This window comes from Lynx canadensis, chromosome A1 (assembly GCF_007474595.2).
Source record: "Lynx canadensis isolate LIC74 chromosome A1, mLynCan4.pri.v2, whole genome shotgun sequence".
Classification (NCBI taxonomy): domain Eukaryota; kingdom Metazoa; phylum Chordata; class Mammalia; order Carnivora; family Felidae; genus Lynx; species Lynx canadensis.
Window position 1 is genome coordinate 15,530,355 of NC_044303.2, and position 13,513 is coordinate 15,543,867.

Below are 13,513 nucleotides of genomic sequence, written 5' to 3' on the forward strand. Positions count from 1 at the left end.
CACACACCACACAAATATGGATATTTAGAATATGACAAAGATGATGTTTCTAAGCAGTGGGCAAAAACTGAATTGATAAATGCTGTGGGACATCTGGGTAGCCACTTGGAAACCAAATTAAGTTGAACCTGGGCCTCATACTGAAAAGTAGGATGTATTTTGGATACATCAAAGATTTAAGTGTAAAATATCAGGAATAATTAAAAAAACTTTTTTAATGTTTATTTATTTTTGAGATAGAATGACTGGGGGAGGGACAGAAAGAGAGGAAGACACAGAATCTGAAGCAGGCTCCAGGCTCTGTACTGTCAGCACAGAGCCCAATGTGGGGCTTGAACCCACAAACTGTGAGATCATGACCTGAGCTGAAGTCGGACACTCAACCGACTGAGTCACCCAGGCGGCCCAGGAATAATTTTTAAAATGACCTCAAGGAAAACATAAGTACACAAAATCTAGAAGAAAAGATAGATCAATTTGACAACAATTTTTTTTAAAAACTGTGTAGAGAGAGGGGTGCCTGGGTGGCTCAGTTGGTTAAGCATCCGACTCTTGATTTCAGCTCAGGCCATGATCTCATGGTTTATGAGATCAAGCTCTGCGTCGGGCTCTGTGCTAACAGCACAGAGCCTACTGGGGATTCTCTCTCTCTCTCTCCCTCTCTCTCTGCCCCTCCCCTCGTCTTAAAATGAACTTAATTCTTTTTTTAAATTTTAACAAAAATCTAAGCATTTTCAAAATTAAAAGACAAATATATTGGGGGAAATATTGGTAATTTATATTACAGACAAAAGGATTACTTCCAAAATGCTAAAGTACTCCTACAAACTATTATAAAAGTACCCAACTCAGTTGGAAAAGCGGCAAAGTCTATGAACAGACTGTTCATAAAAGAGGAAGTAAAAACTGCTCTTAAACAATTGAAAACATCCTCAATCACACTTAAGAGCAAGGCGAACAGTGTTTACTATATGGTGCCTACACACTACAGGCAGCAATGTGACAAATGATCAAAACTACAAATATACATATAATCTGACCCACCAATTCCACCACCAGGAATTTTCCTGTAAATAAACTTGTATATGTGGGAAAGGACTTTCATTCAGGGTTAATCATTTCAGTATTGCTTCTAGCAGCAAAGCAATCCTGTAGGTCTATCCAAAGGCATTAGTTATGACATTGTGCAAGCATGAGGAAGCACTCTGCTATATAAATGTGGCTCAGTCTCCAAGGTACATCATTAAGTGGAAACAACAGAACAGTAATAGTGTTACAATCTGCATTTTTAAATAAAGACTACTTATAGCATCTTCCAGATGGATATGCAAGAAATAAATAATACTGGTTACTTCTGAGAGTAACTAAGTGACTAAGCTGAGCAATGAAACGTGGGCCTCCTTTCACTGTTTTCTTCTTATACCATTTGACCTTTAAACCATTCACCAAAATAAACAAAATAAAAAAGTGCATATTGAAAAAAAAATTTGTCAAGCACGTAAATTTACACATAGTAAAACTTTATTATAAAGAGAAAAGTCATGTATAATCTCACTACCTAAAAGCAGCCACTGATAGTATTTCATATATTTTTTTGTATTCTTTTTTTCTCTGCATTTAAAACCATAGCTGAAATTCACCTATATGTCATGTTCTTTTCCATTTAAAATAATCCAAAAATTTCTTATGTTCAAGTTCACTGTTTTGCATAAAAGTAGAGAGAATTGGAAAATGAAGCCCTCATGTACCCACAACGTGGTTCAATAATTATCAATACATTACAAAAAACTAAAAAAAAAAAAACAACCCAATACATGGCCAACCTTGCTTCTTCTACAGCCCCTCATCACTACCCCACTCAACAAATTGGCTGATATTTCTTTTACCTGTGGGTTCCCCCTACTTTTTTTTTCTTATACTTATTTGTTGAAGAAACTATGTAACTTGTCTTGTAGACTTACCCAGGTTTTTGGATTTTGTTGATTGTATACACTGGTGACATTTATCATGTTCCTCTGTTCCCAGTGTTCCCTGTAAACTGGTTGTTTGGGTTAGAAGCTTGATAAGATTCAAGTTTACTTTTCAAGAACTTATCATAGCAGTGTTGCATGTCCATCTTTCTTTTTTATGTCAAGGGCAAGGGCAATATTATATTTCACCATAGAGATTTACCATACTTTCACTGTTTGTGTATGTGTTGACTATTTCTAATTTCATGTTTTCAGAAAGGGGCTCAAAAGAACATCTTTGAATATAAAACTCTAATTGTATTTTGGATTTCCTTCTTTGGAAAAAGTCATACAAATAGAATACTAAGTTGAAAGTATGAATGTTTTAAATATATATGAGCCAAATTATTCTTCAAAAAGCTCTTTATATTCCCACTAAATGGGTATAATATTGATTACCTCATCCAATCCTTGCCAGTTCTAATTATTCTCATTTTAAATTTGCTAATTTTAAAAGGGAAAAATATAACCCTTTGTGATATAATTTCCTTTTCTTTTTTTAAATTAAATGTTTATTTATTTGAGAGAGAGAGAGAGAGAGAGAGAGAGAGGGAGAGAGAGAGAGAGAGAAAGGGAGGGAGTGGAGGAGGGGCAGAGAGAATGGGAGAGAGAGATTTCCAAGCAGGCTCTGAGATGTCAGTGCAAAGCTCAATGCAGAGCTCGATCTTACAACTGCAAAGTCACACCCTGAGCCAATATCAATAATCAGATGCTTAACTGAATGAGCCACCCAGGCACCCCTAATTTCCTTTTTAATGAAAAGGTAAACTTTGGGAAATTTTACTGGCTATATTTTCTTTTGAAAATTATCTGTTATATATTTTGCCTACTATTTAGTAGTAGGAATAATTTCTTCCCTTCTTCTTCTGGCAGAGGTACTTTCCTCAGGAAGGGAGAGAAATGCTTTTCTTTATTTTATTTTTACTTACGTATGTATGTACGTGTGTATGTTTTAGAGAGAGCATGAGCAGGGGAGAGGGGTAGGAAGAGAGAGAAAGAGAGCGAGCGAGAGAGAGAATCTTAAGCAGGCTCCGTGCTTAGTGCAGAGCCTGACACAGGGCTGACACAGGGCTCAATCTCACAACCCTGGGATCATGACCTGAGCCAAAATCAAGAGCCGGATGCCCAACTGACTGAGCCACCCGGGTAACCTGAGAATGCTTTTCTTAAAGAAGACCTATATAAAAAGTTCAAATAGTATATGGCAAATAAACTTCAACTTTAAATCCAAAAAGAACAGTAATGTTACCAAGCAATAGGAAAAAACAAAACAAACGGACCTCCTCCCACCTTTCAGAGACTAAATAGCATTAAAATGCCATTTAATTAAACAAAAACAAATAAAAACCAAAAGCTTTCATTTAAAATCTCCTAAAAGCTTTTAAGAGAATTTTGTTTATCTTCAGTTCTGGTGTGAGAACTGAATCCCTGGTACTAATGTCACTATCGCAAGGAATTCATCTAAACGGCTTTTAGAACAGTTAGTTATTCTTCAGGAAAAGATAGTCTTGTTTTAAAAACTGCTCATATTAGACAATGTATGTAAACATGGAGTCTCTTTCTTTTATGCCTCTTTCAGAGTATCACTAATTTTCTTGTAGTATTGAAAAAAATGAATATTTCAGTCACTGAAATATTACAGCTAGCTTTTAAAAGTGGTAAATTGGTATCATATTGTCTTCTAGAAAGAAATGTTTAATCAGAACTCTGATACTTTTCCATTTAAGTATTTTCTCACAGTTCACTGGGGAAAAGGAATAGACTAGAAGAATAGAATTGAAGAACTAGGTAGATCTAACTTATACTAACAATTATAAACAGTAACATTAGAATTAGCTCTGAGAATTAAGCATAAGGGCTAACGTTTATAATTAGAGATGATGGTTATTGAGTGCTGGACATAATGATAAACACTTGACATGCATTTTAAAACATTTTAATCATCACCTCAGGATTTCTTCCTTTTTTTAAATTAAATGTTCATTTCTTTGAGAGAGAGAGAGAGAGAGAGAGAGAGAGAGAGAGAGAGAGAGAAAGGGAGGGAGTGGAGAAGGGGCAGAGATAATGGGAGAGAGAATTCCAAGCAGGCTCTGAGATGTCAGTGCAAAGCCCACTGACCATCACTGTCCATAGGCTCACTGTCCATATGTCAGTGGTGAGGAAAATGAGGTGGATGGATTAACTTGTCCAAGGTCACATGGAATTTGAACCTAGGTGCATTTGAATTCTGAACCCAAAATTAAGAAACCTACTGAAGTGGAAATGGAAATTGGCACAGGTACTCCATGAGGCAAACGTGACTCCAAATGAGATAGATATATAGAAATGAAGTTGAAACAATTTATGATGAAATCAGTCGTATTCATCCAATATGTGCAGAAATGGAAAACTTAGCATAGAAAGCAAAGTACTGAGTTTAGAAAAATTTGTATTTATTAAAAAATTAAAAAAATCCTATACCCATTTTCCTCAAAAGCAATAAAGTTTCATTGTTAAAAATAAACAATAAAATTAAAGAAATATAAAAATTTGAAAAGTTATCCATAATTCCACTATCCACAGACAATTCCATAGGTAGGTAACTAGATATAACTCTAGCTATCTATATATATCCAGATGTTTAAAATTTATTTTTTGGGGGTGGCTGGGTGGCTCAGTGGGTTAAGTATCTGACTCTTGATTTCATCTCAGGTCATGACCTCATGGTCCTGAGATGGAGTCCGCATCAGGCTCTGCACTGAGCGTGGAGCCTGCTGAAGATTCTCTCTTTTTCCCTCTCCTTTTGCCCCTCCCGCACTTGGGCACATGCTCATGCTCTCCGTCTCAAAAAAATTTTTTTCACCTAGTTGTATACAATGAATAGCATCCTTTATTATAATGAATTTAACCTGTGTAAAGTAATATTGAACACTTAAAATTGTTTCTAAGTTTTCCTTCTCTTTAAAAAACACTGCTATAATAAAAAATAAGCAAAAATCCTTGAAAACTTGTTTTTATACACATTCTTAATTATTTCCTTAAGATAAGTTTCTCAAAGCTGGGTTAAGAGATATGTATTACTGGATCAATGGATGTGAATTATTTAAACCTTTCGATTATTATTAAAAAAAAATTTTTTTTCAATGTTTATTTATTTTTGAGAGAAAGAGACACAGTGTGAGTGGGAAAGGGGCAGAGAGAGAGGGAGACACAGAATCCGAAGCAGGCTTCAGGCTCCAGGCTGTCAGCACAGAGCCTGACACAGGCTCAAACTCACGGGCCATGAGATCATGACCTGAGCTGAAGTCAGATGCTGAACCGACTGAGCCACCCAGGCACTCCTTGATTTTTTTTTTTAAATTTTATTTATTTTGAAAGAGAGAGAGCATGAATGGGGGAAGGGCAGAAAGAGAGGGAGACAGAGAATCCCATGCAGGCTCCACACTGCCACTTTGGAACTTGATTCAGGGCTCAAACCGATGAACCGGGAGACCGTGACCCAAGCCAAAATCAAGAGTTGGACAACTGAGCCACCTAGGCACCCAAACCTTTGACTCTTACTTTTAACTTGTTCTATAAAAATACTGTATCAAACTGCACACTCAACAAATAAATTTGGCAAAAGATGCCTAATTATTTTCCTCCTTTTAAATTAGGATATCTTCTCTTGACAATCATGAGGATATCAAATTTATGAAAATTTTATGTGGTCAGCAAAAATTATGGTTAACATCAAGATTTCAATCTTCTAGAACAAGGTTGGCAAACCATGATTTGTGGGCCAAAAACAACCTGCTGCCTGTTTTTTCATGACCTATGAGCAAGAATGATTTTTCAAGTGTTGTTAAAAAAAGAGTATTGCAACAGGGACCACATGTGGTCTACGGAGCCTAAAATATTTACTCTCTGGTCCTTTAGAGAAAAAGTTTTGCTTTCTCTGTACTTAAGAGCTATCCACTTTCAAGCCAGGTTGGTTGGCATTATATACCTGCTTTGATAGGCAGCTCTTGTCCTTCACAGGTGTGGGAAACATACTTTGTGATCTGCTGAGACAGACTGTCCTGAAAGGTCAATTACATATACTCTTCCTCTTTTTACATTTTCAAAACTATCTTCTTAATTTTTCTTTTCTCCCTTGTTTGATTTTCAAAAAGATCTCACCAGAATGCTGGGTCTATAAAACAAATGATTTGGGAAGTTCAGGGATCTCTTTTGCATGCTTGGTCATCTGAGAGGGTGACACAAACATAACAGGCTCTTGAACCTGCCCATGGTCACACACAAAAAAAAGGAAATAATAATTGTCACGTTCCTGTTTAAGGAAAAAGCCAAACCATGTATACATATATGAAGTTTTGGTGTACCAAACCCACATTTTGGCCCAGGACTACTGAATTGAAGACAAAGGAACATTCAGGGCCACTAGGTAGCAATTGCTCCAGACTGAAGGGTGTGTTTGGGTGTGGGGTGGTGGTGGTAGTGGTGGTTAATATCTGCCCCTATAGTTTTTGTCAATGCAGTTTTACTCCATATCTCTTTCATATGTTACCTTTAATCATTTGTGCCCTTCAAAACCTAAAAACTAAGTTTGTTGAAACTGTGTCTAAATGAGAATTTAAGATCCAAGTCATGCCCTGAGGAATGACTCTATGGTTAATAGAATGCAGACTTTTTGTCATCTATTTTACCTGTTCAGGAAGTTTTGATTCTACTGTGAACAGTTAAGCAACTAAACAAGTGATCATCATATATTTTGGCTTAGAAAAATTATTGCAAACCCAAGCATATTTTATTAAAAGAGGTAACATAATTACTGGTTAAGAAATTGAAAAGCTGGAGCCAAATAGCCAAAGCAATCTTGAAAAAGAAAACCAAAGCAGGAGGCATCACAATCCCAGACTTCAAGATGTATTACAAAGCTGTAATCATCAAGACAGTATGGTACTGGCACAAGAACAGACACTCAGATCAATGGAACAGAATAGAGAACCCAGAAATGGACCCACAAACGTATGGCCAATTAATCTTTGACAAGACAGGAAAGATTATCCAATAGAGTAAAGACAGTCTCTTCAGCAAGTGGTGCTGGGAAAACTGGACAGCGACATGCAGAAGAATGAACCTGGACCACTTTCTTACACCATACACAAAAATAAACTCAAAATGGATGAAAGACCTAAATGTAAGACAAGAAGCCATCAGAATCCTCTAGGACAAAGCAGGCAAAAACCTCTTTCATCTTGGCCGCAGCAATTTCTAACTCCACACGTCTCTGGAGGCAAGGGTAACAAAACCAAAAATGAACTACTGGGACCTCATCAAAATAAAAAGCTTCTGCACAGCAAAGGAGACAATCAGCAAAACTAAAAAGCAAGCAACAGAATGGGAGAAGATATTTGCAAACGACATATCAGGTAAAGGGTTAGTATCCAAAATCTATAAAGAACTTCTCAAAGTCAACACCCAAAAAACAAATAATCCAGTGAAGAAATGGGCAAAAGACATGAATAGACACTTCTCCAAAGAAGACATCCAGATGGCCAACTGACACATGAAAAAAATGTTCAATATCACTCATCATCAGGGAAATACAGATCAAAACCACAATGAGATACCACCTTACACCTGTCAGAATGGCTAACATTAACAACTCAGGCCACAACAGATGTTGGTGAGGATGTGGAGAAAGAGGACCTCTTTTGCACTGCTGGTGGGAATGCTAGCTGGTGCAGCCAGCTGGAAAACAGTATGAAGCTTCCTCAAAAAATTAAAAACAGAACTACCCTACAATCTAGCAAATGCACTACTAGGTATTTATCCAAGGGATACAGGTGTGCTGTTTCGAAGGGACACATGCACCCCAATGTTGACAGCACTATCAACAAAGTATGGAAAGAGCCCAATGTCCATCGATGGATGAATGGCTAAAGAAGATGTGATGTGTATATATACACACACATGCGTGCGCGCACACACCCCCCCCCACACACACAAACACACATGATGGAGTATTACTCAGCAATCAAAAAGAATGAAATCTTGCCATTTGCAACTATGTGGATGGAACTGGAGGGTATTATGCTAAGCGAAATTAGTCAGTCAGAGAAAGACAAATATCATATGACTTCACTCATATGAGGACTTTAAGAGACCAAACAGATGAACATATGGGAAGGGAAACAAAAATAATATAAAAACAGGGAGGGGGACAAAACATAAGAGACTCTTAAATATGGAGAACAAACAGAGGGTTATTGGAGGGGTTGTGGGAGGGGGGATGAGCTAAATGGGTAAGGGGCATTAAGAAATCTATTCCTGAAATCATTGTTGCACTATATGCTAACTAATTTGGATGTAAATTAAAAAAAATAAATAAATAAAATTTAAAAAAAAAGGGAAAAAAAAAAGAAATTGAATAGCTGGGATAAAAGCTTTGCACTTAAAGAAAAAAGATATACAGATAAAGTATTTGGAACTAAATGTAAATCCTATTTTATTTGTGTGTTACACAAAACTCTACCTAAATTACATATATTTAATTTAAAACCTTAAAAGACCTTCTTCAGAGAAGAAATTGCAAGCAACTTTCCTAAATTCATTAAGAATAATCTGACCAGAACTCTAAGAGGAATTAAAAGTACAAAGTAGTAGTTAATTTCTTTTTGTTGCAATTAAAAATAAAATCAAATGAAAAAACATTAGAAGCTATTACAAATGTTCCGGAGAGTCAACACAATGCTGTAAAAGACATTTAACTATTGTCTAGTAGATTAGTACTAGTGGGTTAGTATCTAGTGGGTTAGTCATGTGGTCATAACAGGACTTCACTACTTTGAAACCCATGTTCTTGTTTCATTATTTGCAGAACTAGTTCTGAAAATTCTAGTCAATTTTTATTTGGGCTCAAGGGAATATATGCAAGCCACGCTTATCAGATTTGTGACTTAATTGAGAAGGGAACGGCAATTTCATTAAAGATGGAAAAAAAGCCCTACACCCTAAGAACCAGAAATCAAATATGCTGATGTTTAATAAAGAGCCACACTTCTGTTCCTAAATAAAACAAGGCAAAAGAAACACAGAAACAAAAATAACTGTGCCAGTTTGAGGATAGGGAGACAAGGTTCAATGGCAATGGCACTGCATATGAAAGAGTTGGCTACATGAGGTAACAATGTAAATGCAGTATAACCAGATCCATGCTAACTGAAGCATCTTCAGTGGAAAATGACCAGGATGATAACAAAAAGAAATATGCTGTTTGAAAACTGGAAGAACTATTGACAGCTTAGAATAGAGAAGACACATGGAAATCGCTTTAACTCTCCAAAAGGCTGTCACAAAGGAGAAGTAGACTATTTTGTGTAGCTATGAAAAACAGAACCAACCAAAGGGGATATCAAAAGGAGGCATATTTGCATTTAATGCAAAAAGGAACTCTGTAACTGAGTTGAGATACATGGGCTGCTTGGGCATCACTACAGCTATGCAAGCAAAGACTAAAAGATCATTTGGTAATTATAAAAAGTTTCCAATACTAGATAAATGACTGAATTAGCCCAAGGGTCTGTAATCTATAGGCTGTGGCCCAAATCTGGCCTGCTGCTTGGTTTTGTAAATAAAGTTTTATTGGAACACAGGCATGGTCATTCAATTATGTATTATCTGGGTCTGCTTTTGTGCTACAGTCAGGGTTGAGTAACAACAGACACTGTATGGCTTTGAAGCTGAAAATATTCACTCTGTGGGCCTTTACAGAAGAGGTCTGCCAACCTCTGAATTAGATAATCAAGATTTCTTCTAATTCCTCTATGAATGTTAGCTTCAGAGTACAAGTTTTCTGAGTAATGCCCGACTGTTTATGAGTTTTGTCATAATTATGAGTAGACAGCATCCCAATTCAAAAATAATTATTACTGAGTTGATCCAGACAGTGGATTTTAGAACTTTGTCACTTCTCTGCCTCCTTCAAAAAGAGATATATGATGCATATTGATTAAAATTCTTAATAAACTGAGTTCAAATTCATTCAAGTGAATTGTGATATACTCTTAAATAATTAGACATATTGTGAGGTGCTGTAGACCAAGGCTGTGAATTAAAAGTTTAATCATCATCAAATGCTTTCATTCTTTAAAACTTGATATTTACAGTAACAACGCAGTAAATTAGCTTATGATAATGAAAAGGATGGCATCAGAACTCCTTTCCTTTTCAGAGTTGCATAAAGGGAACTGGGATTCACAGAAGGTCCAGATTTTTCTCCTGTTTGTTGTTTGGTTCACCCTCTAACTTTGGCTAAATTATTTAATTTTTCTTTGCCCTACGTAGAATGACACAAAGTCAGCTGCAAACAACCTGACATCTTCCATCCTCCCTCCCACTCATGGCTCCCCCAAGCTAGAGGCATAATGCATTAGAAACATTTACCAAATCTTTGTCAGTTCTCTGGGAAGGACTAGGGGAGAACTGGGGAGAACTAGGACAATCCTCTTGACAATCATGAGGGTATTAAATTTATGAAAATTTTCTGTGGCGTCTCTTTTAATATCATTCTGTTTTGTCCTCACTCTTTCAAACGCCTGTGTTGCTGAACTATGTTCATTATTTGTTCAGCAAAAATACTTTGGTATGAAACTTTCTTTTTCTATAGAAATATGTTGGTATAGCTGACATTTATTTCATTTTGTCGTGACTAACATGGGTAGCACTTGTACAGTACAAGGGAATTTTCCTTGATACACAGGTATCCCCCGCTTTTCAAAAGTTCTTGTTAGGCCATGTTGCTTTTATAAAAGACTGACAGTAGCTGTGTCTTAAGGTGTCAGAAAAGCCTAAGGGAGGTTATTTTTTAGGTCAGGGAACATTCAAAAAAATTTTCCACATGAATTAATGGTAATTGCTTCTTTGCTTTATGCCATCTGGGCTTACGAATGAGAACACTCTGCTTCTGGATAGCAGGGGAAACCTGTACTTCTACCTTTGGTAGCCCCTGGTTTTCCCCTCTGAACTAGAGTTTCAAGGCCTGAATATTACACCTGGGGGAAGGAGGGAGCTCCCTCAGAGCTCAGTGTAGCTTTGGTGGGTTATATGGGTTCTTTGTTATTGTGAGATTTTGCCATGTCCTGTACAAGGATACACTCCACTGAGGAAGGGATCTAATCACATGGATCTGTGCCCTAACTGAGCTTGAAGCCCTGAAACTGGCAAGCCCTAGTTTTTCTTGCTGCGACTGAAATCCTGGGATACTGTGTGATAGCAGGTAGGTGTACTGATTAATGTTGTCCCAGGGTGCTTATTCAATGTCTCAGTCTGATTCTTTCCAGATTGGGACTATTTGGTAAAAAGCTCAGAATGTGGTAAATTCGTCTTTCTCTAAATGGCCTTTATTTTTATTTATTTATTTTTTTCAATATATATATATATATATATTTTTTTTTTTTTTTTTTCAGTATATCTAAATGGCCTTTAAAGAGTGGAAATGGGGGGCGCCTGGGTGGCTCAGTCGGTTAAGCGGCCGACTTCGGCTCGGGTCATGATCTTGCGGTCCATGAGTTCAAGCCCCGCGTTGGGCACTGTGCTGACAGCTCAGAGCCTGGAGCCTATTCAGATTCTGTGTCTCCCTCTCTCTGACCCTCCCCCGTTCATGCTCTGTCTCTCTCTGTCTCAAAAATAAATAAACATTAAAAAAAAAATTAAAAAAAAAATAAATAAAGAGTGGAAATGGCACCAGGAGTTTTCTTTCTTTAACTTCCACTTTTTTTTTTTTTTTTTTTTAATGAAACGTTGATACCTGCTTTATTCGTAATTGCCAAATGCTGGAAACAACCCAAATGTCCTTCAACAGTTGAATGGATAAACAAACTGTCATACACCCAAGCAATGGAATACTGCTGAGCAATTAAAAGGAACAAATTATTGATAAACATAGCAATATGGATGAATCTCAAATGCTGAATGAAAGTCTATCTCTACTTTTTGAAACTATGTCATGAAGGTGCACATGATCTTTATTGAGTGGTTCCTGCTTAGGTCTGTTTCATCAAAACCAAGTCTCTGTGATCCAGTTTCATTTCACATCTTTACCTGGGAGGCTCCATCTATGCTTTTAAATAAAAGCCTTAGCTGAATATATAGATAATAAATATTAAAACTCTGATAGAAGGGATTGAAAATGGAGTGATATGGCCAGAATATTAAATAAGTAATTGTTAAGTAAATCTCAGACCATCAGTGAATGTTTGTAATAAAATGATTAGCTTTTCTGTGGGACCGTATACAGGAATTTCACACACAAAAAAAGCACCAGTTTTTAAACTTATATGTAAATTCCATTTTTTTGTTAGTTTTTTTTTTGTTTTGTTTTGTTTTTTAAGTAGGCTTCACACCCAGCATGGGGCTTGAACTCACAACCCTGAGATCAAGACCTGAGATCAAGAGTCGGGATCCTTAACCAACTGAGCCACCCAGGCACTCCTGTAAATTCCATTTTAATGTTACTTTAGACTCCCCATGTTCTTGACTGAAGATTATTTAATCTATATTCTCATACTCACAGGCCAAGGCTGTAGATCATTCAGTCCCTTTTCTAATTTCTCAACATCTGGAAACTTTGTGGCTCCATCAGCATCTGCCATAAGGATCTTTTCTCCTCGAGAACTGAATATACCCTGTATTTAAACATTTCAATTAAAAGAAAGTTGCTTAAAATTAAGGCTAAATCCAATGACATATCAGTTTGTTCTGCTTGACTTAAGATAACTAATATTAGATAATCTCATATCTAATACTAGGTGTGAAATGGCAGGATGCCAAAGTTCCCTGAAAACAAATTACATCGATAAGATTCTTCCAAATGTATCTAATGCCTAGTTCATGATTTTAAAAACTTTGTGAGGTCCTACCACTATTACTTTGGAATATATCATGATAGGAATATAGATTTGGATGAATAACAGATATCCCACATCAGTAAGAACAAAAGTAAAATATCTATCATATATGTTATATATGTGTTGTGTGCATATCAGGAGCTACTTTAGGACAGCATATGAAGAACATATTTATTGGATTGAACAAATACAATATATACAGACTTGCTGTGAAACCCACCATCAGATAGATCTTTAGTATTCTTTGTTTTTTTGAACGTTTATTTTTGAGAGACAGATAATGAGCAGGCCAGGGGCAGAGAGAAAGGAAGACACAGAATCTAAAGCAGGCTCCAGGCTCGGGGCTGTCAGCACAGAGCCTGACATGGGGCTTGAACCCACCAACCATGAGATCATGACTTGAGCCAAAGTCAGAGGCTTAACAGACTGAGCCACCCAGGCACCCCAGTATTCTTTATTATGGAATCTAAAGCAGTTTAAATTAATCGTTGAACAAAGAAATATGAAATGTCACTAAAATTTGGGAAGCATGGATATATCCAAATACTATTTTATGTTATTTGAATCATCTGACACTTAGCAAAATTATGCCTCTCAATACTGAATCAATTGGCCTTTTGTGCAAAATATGGC

General features: G+C 36.6%; 1 protein-coding gene across 2 annotated transcripts in view; it reads right to left on the reverse strand.

The window, feature by feature from the left end:
- ALG5 (ALG5 dolichyl-phosphate beta-glucosyltransferase) overlaps window positions 1-13,513 on the reverse strand; it is a 42,362-nt gene that overhangs the window by 17,060 nt on the left and 11,789 nt on the right. The window contains exon 6 of one of the 2 annotated variants that reach the window (XM_030309300.2): window positions 12,545-12,658. The exons of the other annotated variant lie outside the window; for it this stretch is intronic. Coding sequence (XP_030165160.1) covers window positions 12,545-12,658 — 114 coding nt within the window. The remainder of the gene's footprint in view (window positions 1-12,544; window positions 12,659-13,513) is intronic. 2 annotated transcript variants of the gene reach the window in all.